The sequence below is a fragment of the Clupea harengus genome, chromosome 18, assembly GCF_900700415.2.
Source record: "Clupea harengus chromosome 18, Ch_v2.0.2, whole genome shotgun sequence".
Taxonomy (NCBI): domain Eukaryota; kingdom Metazoa; phylum Chordata; class Actinopteri; order Clupeiformes; family Clupeidae; genus Clupea; species Clupea harengus.
In genome coordinates, this window is record NC_045169.1 from 9,714,058 (window position 1) to 9,730,206 (window position 16,149).

Below are 16,149 nucleotides of genomic sequence, written 5' to 3' on the forward strand. Positions count from 1 at the left end.
TCTTTTTTACTTTTTCTGTTGGTCATTCTAGTGCCATTTCACGTAGTCGTTGACTAACATACTTCAACTACTCTTACAGCTGCTAACTTGTTTTTAGCGATAACATAGTTTCATAACATCGTACAACTTTCCCATGATTATTGCATCTCTCTACTCTCATTCCCTCACTTTTTCTCTCACTCTCTCTCTCTCCTCCTCTCGGTCTTCCCTCCTTCTCTGTCTCTTCTCTCAGGGTCAGAATGTGAATGAATGTGTGGTGTGATGGTTATACTGGATTTTTAGGAGACTTTTTTCTTAAAAAAAAAACAAATAATTGTTTGAGTCCGGTTTTAAAATAAAATTGTGTTGTTACTCGCCTGCACCCCTGTTCTCTCTGTCTGTCTCTCCATCCATCTCTCCATCCATCCCTTCATCCTTCTCCCCATCCTTCTCTCCATCCGTCTCTCCATCCATCTCTTCTCTGCCTTCCTGGTTCTCCTACTCGTCCGACTTTGCTTGGTGTCTGCCTTTCTTTGTTTTTCTTTTCTCCATTCTTTTTCTGTCTTTCTTTCTCTCTTCTCTTTCCCCTCACATCTTCCTCTTTCCCCCCCCTACTTTCTCCCCCTCGATCCTAGTTCATAACTGGACACAGGACGACGCGGTACAGTGGCTGAAGGAGTCGGTGGAGCTGCCTCAGTACGAGAGCAACTTCAGGGAGTGCAGGGTGGATGGAAACACTCTGCCTCGGTGAGTTACACACACACACACACACTCAAACACACACACACACACTCAAACAAACACACACACACACACACACTCAAACACTCAAACACACACACATGCACACACACACATATGCACACACAAACACACACAAACACACACACACACACACTCTCTCTCTCTCTCTCTCTCTCTCTCTCTCTCTCACTCTCACACACACACACACACATAATAATATACTGTACAACAGAAGTGAGTATATACACCTGTGCAATATCACTTAAAAATCAAAAGACTCAAACTGGCCCCACCTTACAGTAACTGTATGACATCTAAGTCCTCACAGTAGGAACTCAATGCAACAAAAGTCAGTGCACCTTTCACTACTTCTTCTTTTTTCTCAATACTTCGTAGATCCACCTTTATTTTTAATGACAGACTCGATCCTCATCGGCATGGAGGATACCAGTCTTGCACATATTTCGCAAAGATGTTCTGCCATTCTTCAGAGACAGAGACTTTTTTCCCAGCTGCTCTTTAAAATACCCCAAAGGTGTTATATTGGATTCACATCAGGTGACATACTTGGCCAGGTCACAGTTTTCACCTTTTTTTTCTTCTTTTGAGACTTGTGTGATGATGGCAGTGTGCTTCGGATCGTTATTATGCTGGAATATTTCTCTTCCGCCAAGTATCTGGATACTGAGAGTCATCTCGTCAGCCAGTATTTTGGGATATCCACAGGCATTCATGGTGCCATCTATAAATGTCATCTCCCCAACACCTTTTGCACTCAAGCATCCCCATATCATTAAATGCCCACCTCCGTGAAATTTAAAATATCATTACACTTCAACCTCCATGAATGTAATATCATTACATTTCAACCATTGCCAAACATGCTGGACCTCATCTGAGTCGAACAAATTTATCTTATCTCTTCCCATCAGACCAAAAAATGTGCTCCCAATATTAATCAGGCTTCTTTTCATGTTCTTTAGCAAAGTTTCATCTTGCAGTTTTGTGTTGAACAGCAAGCCAGGGTTTCATCTTGGACACCGTGCATAAAGGTTGACCTTACGCAATGTCCTTTGCACTGTCTGAGCTGTCACAGAAACTACGATTTCCACTGATAACCCCTGTGCCGCGTATGAAGTATTTACTCAGCTGTTTTTCAGAGCTTTATTGTGCAAGTGGTACACTATCGTTTTAGGAGGACGGCCATTACGGCTCTGATTGGTGGTGCTATGACTCATTCTATACACTATATATTACTGCTGCAACTGCGTTTCTACTGATTTTTAGTTGGTCACCGATCTTTCCTGTATCCTTTTTGGAAGTCTCATAATCAGATTTTTCAATTCCTCTGACACAGCCAATGGTGTAATAATGATAGCCATTTTATAACCATGTTCATGCAATTAGGCTAATTGGAAATCGCAGGTGTACTCAATTTTGTTTCAATATCACAGGGTTTGTCAGGTGTGTCAGTGATCACAGGTGTATTCACCTTTGTTGCATTGAGTTTCTACTGTATTAATGCGGGCCTTTATTTTCAATAGTCTTTCTGAAGTATTTGGTTTTGATTGTTCACAAGGAAATAATCTACTTGCCAGCTTAGAAATAATGCAATTATTGAGAGGTTTTTGGAATTTGGAATCATTTGACATTTAAGTGATATAGTACAGGGGTGTAAACTTCATACAAACATAGGAGAGATAGAAGAATACATAGAACAATGCCGCCCACTAGTGGAAGAAAGGTGAACATCCCGATTCAATAACCACCTATCCAAGAACATCAATATCTACATGTCTATTTCATGTTTACTTTTAAGAATAATGAGCAATATGTTTTTAATTATTTTATATAGCACACCAGGTAGTATAATTGATTTGGGTGACCTTTGTTTTAGAAAACTATTTGACCAATTAAAACATTATATCCCATCTAGATCAGCTGATACATTTTGTATTAGTTCAGCCACTGTTATGAGATGTTGTTTACTATACAGCAGTGGTCCCCAAACGTTTCAGGGCAGGTCCCCATTTGACAATAAAAAAAGAAAATGTACACAGATGCCCATCAGCTGTAGCATAGCTTTTCATTCAATCGATCAGTTAAACTTAAATATGATATCAGTTGAACATTTCTTTCTTTTATTTGATCAGAGCTCTTGTTTTAAACATTTTAACATCTCACTGGGTGATCATGGTCCTGACCATATTTTGTAACTACAAAGTAGGTTATAAACTCATCACCAAATAGCTTAGTTATAGGCTGCACCGATATACAAAGTTTGACCTGTAGATGGTTGTTTAGGTTTCTCGTTATGTTTTTTTCACCCTCAACCTTTCACCTTTCACACTTTGGGAACCACTGCTATATACAGGACCAGTAAATAGTTGGATAACGTGAAATATGAAGGCTCGAGGCAGGGAATTCTGGAAGTGAGTGTGTATGCTGTAAGCATTTGTCATACTGATGGGAAGCTGTGTGTGTGTGTGTGTGTGTGTGTGTGTGTGTGTGTGTGTGTGTGTGTGTGTGTGTGTGTGTGTGTGTGTGTGTGTGTAAGTGGTGATGTTGTGGGGGGGGGGGGGGGGGGGCACACTGAGCAGGTGACGAGAGGTGTGGATGTGTGTTTGAAATTGTGTCGTGTGTTCATATTCCCAGTGGGTGAAGTAAACGTCACAATCAGGAAAAGGTGTGTGTGTGTGTGTGTGTGTGTGTGTGTGTGTGTGTGTGTGTGTGAGTATCATATTTCTTCTCCATGCCCAGGAGCGCTGACTCATGAAATGATGTCACAGCACCAGATCACCTTTCGGTCTCTGGGATGGGGTTTTATCCCCCATCTCCCCCCCACACACACACTGTCTCTCACTCTCTCTCTCACCTCACACACACACACACACACACACACACACACACACACACACACACACACACACACACACACACACACACATATCTTTATATATATATATATCTGCTTGTGCGGTCATGCACTGTAACTGAGCTGCATAAGGAATTGACATCAGTCTCCCGTACCTTTAATTAGCTGAGAGAAATACTGAATAGACACTGTGTCCCACATTCTTTCTCTCTCTCTCTCTCTCTCTCTTTCTCTCTATCTATCTATCTATCTATCTATCTATCTCTTTGTCTCTCATTTATATCAATACAGAAGGCTAACAATGTAACACACTTATGTCCCCTGACCAGACATTTTCAGTAAAACTTTCAAAACTTAAAATCAACAGCAGCATATTGAAGATGACATGAAGACTTAAATATCTCTGAAGGACATATACATAAATATAAACATTGGGTCTATTTAGTTTCCCTTATTGCTCCTCAGTGGCAAACCTCCAGGTCCCTCTCTGTGTCCCTTTGTTCACGTTCTCTCTCTAACGGCCATTTTTGTGTCTCTGTTACAGAATAGCGGCGAACGAACCGTCGTTTATGTCGTCACAGTTAAAAATATTAGATCAACGACATAAACAGAAATTAAACTTGAAGGCCCTGGATGCTGTGCTCTTTGGCCCCCCGCTACGTAAGTGTTTGCATGTGTGTGTTTGCATGTGTGTGTGTGTGTGTGTGTGTGTGTGTTTGTCTGTGTGTTGCACGTGTAGGTACAGGTGCATGTGCATGTGTCTGCATGTGTGTGTGTGTGTGTGTGTGTGCTCCTGCAAGCGTGCGTGACTGGTGTCTCCTTCGGTTATGGGAGAAATGGCTTGCGTAACAGGGCCACACTTATAGCTGTGCATTTTTAGCTATCAGCATCATGTAACACACAGCAGTCAGCGTCACATGATAGAACTTTATTGCCACCAGTGCTAATGTAATGTTACATCTTTATATGCTGTAGTCTGAAATGAAACTATATTAGCTGTGTGGGATGCAGAACAACTCTATCCCCCTCTCACTCTTCCTTTCTCTCTCTCTGTCCTTCTCTCCCTCTCTTCTTTCTTTCTAGCTCTATTGCTCTCTCCCATGTTCTCTCTCTCTTTCTCCATCCCTCCCTTTCTCTCTTTATCACTCTACCTCTTTCCCTCTCCCTCTCTCCTTCTCTCACCCTCCCTCTCTGTCTCTCGGTTTTTCTCTCTCTCTCTCTCTCTCTCTTGTCTCTCCCAGTAGTCTCCTTTCTAGCCTTTAATTAAAATTCAGGACACCGCAATGAAATGTCATTAAGGAGTGATTTAAAATGATTTCTCTCTCTCTCTCTCTCTTCCTCTCTCTCTCTGTCCATCAGGGCCGCAGCACAACTGGCTGAAGGACTTCATCCTGATGGTGTCCATCGTGATTGGTGTGGGGGGCTGCTGGTTCGCCTACGTGCAGAACAAGTCCTCGCGGGTGCACGTGGTCCAGATGATGAAGGACCTGGAGAGCCTGCAGAGTGCCGAGCAGAGCCTCATGGATGTGCAGAGCAGGTGAGAGAGGAGGAGGAGGAGGAGGAGGAGAGATGGAGGAAGATGGAAGGATTGAAATAGCGTGAGGAGAGATTATGAGAGTAGAGCTTTTAGGTGGTGCTGATTATGTGAGAGGAAGGGAGAAGAAGACAGAGAGACATTTGACTTTTAAGTTTCCTTTAATACCAGTAACAAAAAAGGAAAAACACTCAATAACCCAAACTAAATAAATAAACCACCCACACAGAAAAACAAAAACAAAAAAACAACCCCAACCCCAATCCCAACAAATCATTGCTCTGTATCAATCAATTTATGTACTCAGATTAGCACACCCTCTTCATTGACTTTTCAATCCCCCACATTTTGGTGAAAGACTCCAAGTCACGATAACCGCATAACTCATTTTTGGGGCCAACAATTAACAAATTCCAGGGAAAAATCTCCCCATGTCTCACATCAAGTGTGTCAATGTTTCACATTCTCCACAGAAAACACACCCCTCCCGTACCCCTGGATCTAAGTGTGCTCTAGGTCTGTTTGTAGCTATTGCTCAATGTAAAAATGTCCACTGGAGATCATCACCCTTTTGCCTTTGGGGGAAAAGCCTGCTCCAAAAAACCACCTCGACTCCCTCACACCGAGAGGGCCTGGAGATTGCTAACCTTCACACACCCCTGATAATGGCTTCCTGCTGACACTGTTGAAAGTTGACAGTTGCTCAGTTCTTAAAGTGAGGAGCACACCTTGCCCTTCTTTCCACTCCCCTACAGCAGGTCTCACCTAAAATTCAGGGGGAAAATCCAGGTCTTCCTTCACCTAGTCTGGGACCACATTCTGGATTTCTGTCATCAATTTTTGGATGAAAACGAACCAAATAAGTTCATGTGAGCCTCACCACTTCCTCCGCAGAGCGGCAAGAACCCGCCTCTACCGTGTCTTGTAGATTTGTGACACACAGCTCTTAAAGAGGGGAACTGTAGAGTTACAAAATGGTATGGCTGGGTTATAAAAGAGTGCCTCCTCTCCCACCCACATACGTGTTGTAATGTCTCTTCCTTTGGTAGTTAAAACAGTCCAAGCCCGTAGCACTGACAGCACATCTCTCCTCCTCCTCCTCCTCTCTCTCTCTCTCTTTCTCTCTCTCTCTCACCTAAAAAGAGGACAGCTCTACTGAGCTTAGGTCCATTAAAAACAGTTGCCTGTCCAAACATCTCAACAGAGCACAGGCAGTCAGAACTCTCCCCCTGTATGACAGCTGAGGTAGCAACCATTTACCATAATTGAGCACACATCTTATCTACTGAACCCTCCCGGTTTTTCATTTTGTAATCATCATTGCCTAAACAAACACCTAAACAAACAAACAAGTTTCCTAAACAAACAACAAGTTTCACCCCAGCTGAGTTCCATTTGGGAGTTGTGGAGCAAAAATCCCATCCCCGCACCATAAGGCCTCACTCTTGCTCCAGTTTACTTTCGCAGACTAAGTTCTTGGAAAAACCAACAAAGACTAGCAAAGAAAATGCACATCATTGTTGTCACATACAAGTTACGTCATCAGCACACGCCGAAACCTAGCCTTGAGGCCCCCCAACCTCCTTCTACGTAAACATAACAAAGGTTCAGTTGAAATGGAGTACAACAGACCTGAGAGTGGGCAGCCTTGCCTTACACCTCTTTCAACTTTTACAGGAGTGCTCAGACCCCAACCAGCTTTTATCATACAGACAGCTCCAGAATACACAAGCTTCCCCCAGGATATAAATACATCTCGAAACCCGAAAGCCTTCAGTGTGTTAAAAAGATACAGTGCTGTGAAAAAGTATTTGCCCTCTTCCCGATTTTTGTTCTATTTTTGCTTATTTGTCACATTTAAATGTTTCAGATCATCAAATTAATTTTAATATAAGAAAAAGACAATACGAGTGAATGAAAAAAGGAGCTTTTAGATGATCAATTAATTTATTGAAGGTAAAGAGTTAGGTCAAAACCTGTAGCACCCATGTGAAAAAGTAATTGCCCACCTAAACCTAATAACCACCCTTAAGGACCTCAACTGCAATCAAACGTTTGCAATAACTAACTAATAACAGCAATGGTTCATCGCTGTGGGGGAATTTTGGCCCACTCTTCTTTGCATAATTGGGAGGAAGGGGAGATATTATATATTACATATACCAATTCCTAGTATAATTACTAATGCTTTGGCAATAGCAAGTGATTTTCTTTCATGCCAATAAATCTCTATTGAATTAACTGGACTGAGAGAGTGGGAGATCCAGTTATGATATAAACATAAATGTTGCATTATAAATATACCAGTCATAGTGTTGTGACAATTCCTACTACTACAATAAAATTGTAAGAATAAGTACCTACAAGACCTACAAGATAATCCTCTGTGTTTCTCTGATATCATAAGTGAAGGGCACCTCCACATTCTGCACTGCCCCTATGACTTAAATGCCCTCTTTCTTTCTCTCTCCCTCTCCCTCTCCCTCTCCCTCTCCCTCTCTCTCTCTCTCTCTCTCTCTCTCTCTCTCTCTCTCTCTTTCTTTCTCTCTCTCTCTCTCTATCTCCCTCAGGCTGGAGAAGGCCCAGGAGGAGAACCGGACGGTGGCGGTGGAGAAGCAGAACCTGGAGCAGAAGATGCGGGACGAGATCAGCGGGGCCAAGCGCGAGGCCTACCGCCTCCGGGAGCTCCGTGAGGGCGCCGAGAGCGAGCTCAGTCGACTCAAGTACGCTGAGGAGGAGCTGGTACAGGTACAATCTCTCTCTCTCACACACACTCACTCACTCACACACTCACAGAACATATATGCACATACACTCGCATAATACACACATCACATCTACATACCATATAGAATACACACACACACACTATACATGACAAGCACAGTCATACACACATATGCCACACACATACTCACACAAACACATGCACATTCTCATACACAAGTGTGGCGAGGAGGAGCTACTGCAGGTATACACACTCACACACACACACACACAAACAAACACACACATCAGAAGCACTCACATACACACACACACATACTCAGACAAGACACACATTCACTCAGACAGGATACACAGTAATACATTCACATATTCCACTCACCTGCATGCTGAGAGAGAGAGAGAGAGAGAGAGAGAGCAGCTGTTTTGGTGGGAGCTCAGGTATGGGCTTACAGAGTCAGGCATTAGATATTCTCACACGTTGTTTACCTACTCTATGTGCCTGTGTTCAAATGATTTGGAGCACATAACATTGTCTCCATGCACTGTTTGTTTACACACAGGCCAAAGGGTGCTAGCCATTACTTGTGTACGTTTTATTGTCTTCTGGGCCGTGGGCAGGAGTACGTATAATGTTTTCTAAGATAGATTGTGGTTTCACAAACAGAACTTTATAACGGTGTTCTGTCTAAGTGCAACACGTAACACAACTCTTTTGTGTAGTGCTGTATACACATCCACACAATTGTTTTGTGTTTGTGTCCCATTCAGTGTATGTGTGAGAAGGGCAGCTGTGTGTGTGTATGTCCGTATGTTTCGGACCAACTGGTATGTTATGTGTTTGTTCTATAGTGTAAGATTGATGGCACAAATGCTGATAATAGTGGTAACAGCACCCACTAGTGGTGGTTTTATGTAATAGCAACATAAATATCATAGGAAAGTGTCTATTCAAATTACATTGACAGTGCCTTTGATGTCCTGAGCTTTTAAATTAGCAAAACTATCCAGTGGAACAAGAAACCCAGGTCCTGAAAGGGACAGAGAATAGATTCAGTGAGAACAGTTGTTATTTGGGCTTGTCAGGTATTAAATTGTGTAGCTTGTAGGTGTACCTATAACACGTGTGTTTGCTTGTGTGTGTGGTGTGTGTGTGCGCTATGTGTTTTGTGTGTGTGTGTGTGTGTGTGTGTGCGCTATGTGTCTGTGTCTGTGTGTGTGTGTGTGTGTGTGTGTGTGTGTGTGTGTGTGTGTGCGTGTGTGCGTGTGCGTGTGTGTATGTGCGTGTATGTGCGTGTGTGTGGTGTGTGTGTCTATCAATATGTGTGTGTGTGTGTGTGTGTCAATGTGTGTGTGTGTGTGTGTGTGTGGTGTGTATGTGTGTTGGGTCTGCAGGTGCGCATGGCTCTGAAGAGGGCTGAGAAGGAGCTCCAGACGGAGTGGTCAGTGCCCGAGGCCCTGCAGATGTGGCTGCAGCTCACGCACGAGGTGGAGGTCCAGTACTACAACATCAAGAAGCACAGCGCCGAGCTCCAACTCGCCATTGCCAAGGACGAGGTAGGGGTCGCCAGGAAAACCACTGAAATCACTCCTACTGGCTACTGTTAGCTGCATTTTCTGTATTTTACCACTTAAATAGTGGTTCCCATTATTGTGGAACAATTAGGAACTAAAAATCAATGTGTGCATTAGCATGGCGTAATTTCCCAACTATTAACACATTTTCCCGATCATGTAACACATTTTCATTCACACTCGGGTGTGTGTATTCCCACCCAACTCTAGCCTATTTAACGGGATGCTCCGGAGCTCGAACCTCCGTGAGAGGTGTGTAAAACACACTTCACATAGACATAAAAAAATCCTGAGAGAAATAATGGGACATAAATGGAACAAGGGCCTACTCACACCAATGTAGTGAATGAAGGGGGTGAAGTCCCCCCTCCCTCATGCCCTTCTTAAACACATTAATTCAGTGGTTGCCAGGGGATCTATTAACGATTCAACTTAAACATTTAGCGTTCATTCCCACACGACACCATTACACTAAATAAGGTTTTCCACTGTGAGTGTGAATGAGATAGTCTATGCGTGTGTGTGTGTACGTGCGAGGAGAGGGTGTCGCATTTTTTGCGTGAAATGCCCATCCCATACAACTTTTAAATGGCTAGGAGCGCTCGCACCACAACTACATGGCATTTAGTTTGATGTGACAGGATGATATAACGGTGAATAAACTGTACTACACGGGTGCGGTCAATAGGGTTTGTTTTTGAAAAAATATAGAAAATACTATAATGCGGTTTATATACGGTGCGGTTTATAGTCAGGGACATACGGTATGTCTGTGAAAACATGGTAGCATTTCTCTTATACGTGTTTTTGGTAAAGATGGTTGTTTTTTTAAGCAAGTGTGCCTTACAATAAAAAAATGCAAAAGGCTGATGCCAAAAAAAAGGAAAAAGACCTCAGAGTTGTAGGTAGAATCTTCCAGAATTTATCTTTGGAGACAAAGTGTTAGAGCCCCTCAGGGTTACTCTGTCACTATGATGGACAGGGGTTTGATGCAAACTACACCAAGATGAGTCTAGTCATGTTTTTCTTTAGGTAGACTAAATAAATCGTCTTTGTTTAAAAGTATAAATGTTCCCTCAACACAATTAGCATGCACAGACAGAACACACACACACATCTGAACTAAATTAAACATTTTTTCCCCCCCTCGTTTCCAAATTGTTTTTGTAATGATGCAGTGAAATTACTTTTTAATTACATTGTTTGTTTTTCCTCTTTTTCTCTCTCTCTCTCTCTCTCTTGCTCTCTCTCTCTCACGCTCTCTCTCTCTCCCTCTTGTACTTCCTTGCCTAGAAAGAGTCATCAGGCAATTTCACAAAGCAATTAACTGCCGAGTGGGGAGAAGTAAAATAACAGAGGCGAAAGAATATGGGCTTTAACTTTCAGCCACATTAATGTGTATGGGCCCATTTCACACTAATGTGTGGCCTAGGGTCAGCTCCCTTTGTTATAACCCCCCCCCCCCCCCCCCCCCCCTGTGAGTGTAGGAAACACAGCAGCCGTTTGGTTACCAGGCTTGTAGGCATGGAGGGATGGAGGGGTAGGCAGCCTTCAAATATTCAGTGGGAAAATAAGGGCTTGGGAGGTGCATTGTTAAAGCAGCCTGCTGACTTCGATGTGTTTGTGTGTGTGTGTGTGTGTGTTTGTGTGTGTGTGTGTGTGTGTGTGTGTGTGTTGCAGGCGGAGAAGATTAAAAAGAAGAGGAGCTCGGTGTTTGGAACGCTGCACGTGGCCCACAGCTCTTCCCTAGATGAGGTGGACCATAAGATCCTGGAGGCCAAGTGAGCAGACACAGACACACACACACACACACACACACACACACAGGCACGCACACCTCTTAGGGCATGTCCCACCCATGCACATCTGCACACAAACCCACACATAAGACAGATCTACACACAGAAGCTCACAAAGACTGATATAATATAACATAGTCAGAGTCAGTCTGTGCACGTTTACACATAGTTATGGCTCACATGGAAGTTGCCCTAGACACTCAGACACACAGGTCACAGTTCAGACCACACACACGGACTCCTCTCTCCACACGCAAGAAGACCTTGTTAGAGGTGAAGGCCTGCCTTCGTGGGAAAAACGTACTCACACACACACACACACACACACACACACACACGCACACACTCTCACACACACTCACACACTCACACTCACACTCACACACACACACACACACACACACACACACACACACACACACACACACACACACACACACACACGCCCTCTCCTCTCTCTAACCGCTGACAGAAAAGCCCCTGTTGGAGATGACCGGGTGCCTACGTGAGCATCTACACACACACACACACACACACACACACACACACACACTCATGGCTCTCTCTCTCTCCTCGCTCGCAGGAAGTCCCTGTCGGAAGTGACGGCCTGCCTGCGCGAGCGCCTGCACCGCTGGCAGCAGATCGAGAAGCTGTGCTGCTTCCCCGTGGTGCACAACTCGGGCCTGCCCAGCCTCACGGCCTCGCTCTACTCCGACCACAGCTGGGTGGTCATGCCCCGGGTCTCCATGCCGCCCTACCCTATCGCTGGCGGCGTCGACGACCTGGACGAGGACATGCCGCCCATCATGACCCAGTACAACCGTGAGTCTAGAGAAAAAAGGATGTCTAGAGAAAAAAACATCAACACATTGGAGTAGGAAGTGCATTAATCTTGTTACTTTAGATTGAATGGTCATGCACATCACAGCACTTCTGTGAAATTAGCACCGTGTAATTGACCTTTTCCTTCTAGATTGTGTAGCATTAACTAGCATTCCACCACTAGCATTAGCGTTCACATGAATATGGGTGTGTGTGTGTGTGTGTGTGTGTGTGTGTGTTTTGTCCCCAGCCCAAATGATGCGGCCCCCGTTGACGCGCAGCAGCAGTGTGTGCCGCTCGCGCCGGAGCCTGCTGAGCTCCCAGCAGCCCTCGCTCATGTCCCCTGATCCCGACTTGCTCCCCATGGGCAGCGCCCCGCCACCCTCCTACCGCTCAGACGCCACCCCCGAGGACGAGCACATCTTCTTCTGCGTGGAGAGGAAGGGGTGAGAGACCACTGACTGGCCACCGACATGCCAGATTTACACTTGTTACACACATATTGTCCCCGACATATGGTCATTGATGACTGTAACTTATACGCGTATTGCTCACGCCACTCATTCTAGTCATATGGTTCATGTGATACGGTGAGTTATGATATGTGATATGTGAGTTTTGTCATGGCAGCATCTCGGCCCATAGTCCTAGACTTGGAGAACAGGCAGAGGGCCGAATACCCATGACTTTTCCCCCCAGTTATCTGCTAGTATAACCTGATTGCAACTCCCCCATTACAATGCATTGCGTTCTACAGTTAATACATTACTGCTCCATGTTCTATTGTTATCGTACAAATTCGGACAATCATTAAAACACAATTCCATCTATCTGGCATGGAATTTGTAGAGTTATAGACCTAATGAAAGGAAAATGTCAGCGGAACTAATTATGGAGTGGTGCATGTTGAAATGGAACTAATGACCTGGGGATCTCCTTAGCAACCATCTACACGAATGGAAAGTTAAGTTGCGTGGCTGCCTACAGTTGACGTCAACATCCATCTGTGATGGAATCGTGATTGTATTATGTCATGAGGATACAGTTGATTCACGCGTATCTTGTTTTCTCAATGAAGTTCACATAAGGGAGAGATTTGTATGTAATACATGTACTTCGGAATTAAAATAAATGAATACATTAATATGTTCTGACAGCAGACACAACTACGTTTGTCTTTTAAATACAGTTATGGACAATGTCTAGATTGCTGGTCACATCCTGCAAGCCCAGCGGAAAACAACGCTGTGTTGGTTATTTGTCACTAATGCACTGTTCTGTTTAGTTATTACAGTTTGATAAGTGACCCCCTCTCTCTCCTCCTCGTCCTCCTCAGGGACAGTCAGGACACCTGCTCAGACACAGACTCTCTCAGCTCCTCCCAGGGCAGGAAGCACTACACCGGCCCCTGCGGCTCGGGCCAAGACACTCCCCAGCGCAAGATCTCCCGCGAGGAGATGATCATGCTGTGCCAGGAGGCCCACCAGATCTCCTCCTCCTCGGATCCATCCCCTCCTCCTCCCCCAGCCCTGCCCGTCCCCAGCCCCGCCCACGGCCACACCCCACCCCACCACCACCGCCACGGCCACAAGGGCTCGCCCGACCTGACGCGCACCATCCCCGAATCGCAGAGCATGACCTTTCACCCCGGCAGTGCCAAGCACCACAACGGCATCCTGGAAAAGTCCTACAGCCTGAGCCAGCTGCCCGCCACGGCAGTTGTGGCGGCGGCGGCGGCAGTCTCGGACGGACGCCACCCGTCCCTCTGCTCCCTTGACTCTGAGGCCAAGAGCCCCAAAGAGGTGAAGCTGCACAGCTCGTCTTCACAGGACTCCTGCGACAACGGAGAAAAGAAACGCTCCAAGATCAAGAGCTTGTTCAAAAAGAAAAAGTAATATATATATATATATCTTAGAATTATGGTGAATAGAAATCAAATAAAGACGAAAAAAAAAAAAAAAAAAAAATGGGGAATATTTTGAAAAAATTGAGTGAGGAGAAAAGAGAAGAAAAGAAGGATGAAAAAAAAGAGAAAGTTGTGTAGCCTTAAAAGAATGGACTGTTCACAGAAGCCAAAACAGTTTTTTTTGTTTAGTTCTGTTTAGTTCTTTCTTTCATTTTCTTTCTTTTATTTTTGTAAATCAGAATGTAGCTCCGTCCGGGAATTCTCCTGGATTGGCAGCCTTTGTACGACACCTCGTGTTTTATTTCTTCCTTTTTTCCTTCCTTTCTTTTCTCTCTTTTCTTCAAAGGTCACTCGTAGCCTCAAAAGGTCAAGTATGGGGTCCGAAGTCAAGGGGGGTCATGTCATAAAAAATGAAAAAAGAAAATAAACACCTCGACTGTCCTCTTGGCTTTGTACCAACTTTAAATCCACTTGTGTTTCAGGGGTAGGAATTGAAACAGGGCGTTCAGCTTTAAGTCAGATGTTGTTTACTGAGGCCAATGAGCTTATGTACTTGATGAATTTCCTTTATATATATTTTTTTTTTCAGAGTAAAAAAAATCCTGCTAAAATTTGTTGCACTACTGCTTTCCCTGTGTAGGGAGAGAGCCACTCTTTCCGGTGATAAAACCATACAGTTTAAATATGTAGAAATCAGGAGACGACACATGCGTTACAGTGGCAGAAGATAGTTGGTAGAGCCAGATGGGGGAGTTAAAGAATCATGGCCTTTTAGCTGGATGTCACGGTTAGCAGAGCTCTCCCATGTGGCAGTGCACATCAGTGTGTTGATCGCAGTCACATTTTCGGGGCGAAATCGTTAATGTTGCTCCTTGGAGTAAAACAATTAGTGATTTGTCACACATCGAGAGAAACCAATATGTAATGTTACTTCGTTGAAGAAGATGCAAACAATTAGCGATTTGTCGCGTGTTTAGAGAAACCAAATCGTAGCGATGTATTTTCACAAGGCACAAGCGATTAGGGCATTGTTGTGTGTCGAGAGAAATCAACATTTAGCTGTGCTTTTTCAAAGAAGGCACAAGCTATTAGCGATTTGTCGCGTGTCGAGAGAAACCAACATGTAGTGGTGCGTTGTTCAACAACACAAAACCGATGACTTGAGGTGCTAGCTGCTGGTAAAATTGTGCATTTCGTGCGCTTCACTGCGTGTGTAGTCCTTGTTTTTTTTTTTTTTTTTTCTGTTTTTGTTGTATACTTTGTTTTTACATGATATTGAAATAGTAGGGTTTTTAAAATAAAAAAAAGAAACGCAATTTCTAATCCAGTAGCTGTGGAAAGACCGAGAACATGGCGAAAGGGAGAGAGACAGAGACTATCCTTCTTTTTTTTTTTAAATACGAGTGTGGTAAAAGAATATGCAGACTTGGTACAAAAATCCCCCCATCCCATGTCACCTCACTCTCACCCCCTACCCACAATGCCCTTTCACTCTCCACCTCTCCTCACACCGATGGGCATGGACTCCGATGGGCGTTCCACCCACACTGTGACTTTGAGAACCCTCCCACCACCCCAGCCCCAGTTTCCGAAGAAGACACATGCACAACCATGCACTAGAATAACACCTTTGGCGGCCTGCCGCGTTATTTATATGTTGTGAGAGCGTTGTGTGGGTGTGAGTGTAAGGGCCGGAGAGACAACCAGAGCTGTGACCTCGCCAGTGCTGTGTTCACCGCCTAGTACAGCACAGACACCGAATCGGGTCTGTACTTGTGATTTAACATTATTTAAATTAAAAAAAATGACAGATAAAAGAAATTAAACAAAGGAGTCCAGCGATCGGAGGGGTGAAACCTGGTGAATGTCGGTAAGCTGTTAGGAAATCTTCCTTTTTTTGGAATATTTGGTGTGTGAATATTTGTATACTGTAGAAAGAATTAATAATAAATGAAGTATCTTCCATGTGTCTTGTGGTGACTGCTTCTCTGACGCTCAGACAGACAGACAGGCAGGCAATCTGGAGAGATGCAGTATGTATGGCATACTAATCATCAGAAGTGCCGTACTTAGTGCACACCTTCATTGATGAGTAGTAGATACTACACAATAGTGATGAGCCTTCGAAATCATGAAATGTTAAGAATGAATGCAAAATGTTCTAACGTAGTTAAGGTGAAACCTTACA

The 16,149-nt window shown here is 44.1% G+C and overlaps 1 protein-coding gene across 1 annotated transcript in view; it reads left to right on the top strand.

Annotated features, from left to right (window-relative positions):
• Nucleotides 1-15,928, top strand: part of stim2b (stromal interaction molecule 2b) — a 53,254-nt gene extending 37,326 nt beyond the window's left edge. The window contains exons 4-12 of the mRNA XM_012840177.3: nt 615-726; nt 4,143-4,258; nt 4,958-5,135; nt 7,703-7,880; nt 9,255-9,416; nt 11,115-11,215; nt 11,817-12,055; nt 12,306-12,501; nt 13,392-15,928. Of these exons, the coding sequence (XP_012695631.1) occupies nt 615-726; nt 4,143-4,258; nt 4,958-5,135; nt 7,703-7,880; nt 9,255-9,416; nt 11,115-11,215; nt 11,817-12,055; nt 12,306-12,501; nt 13,392-13,950 (1,841 nt within the window). The 3' untranslated portion in view covers nt 13,951-15,928. The remainder of the gene's footprint in view (nt 1-614; nt 727-4,142; nt 4,259-4,957; nt 5,136-7,702; nt 7,881-9,254; nt 9,417-11,114; nt 11,216-11,816; nt 12,056-12,305; nt 12,502-13,391) is intronic.
• Nucleotides 15,929-16,149: the final 221 nt, after the last annotated feature.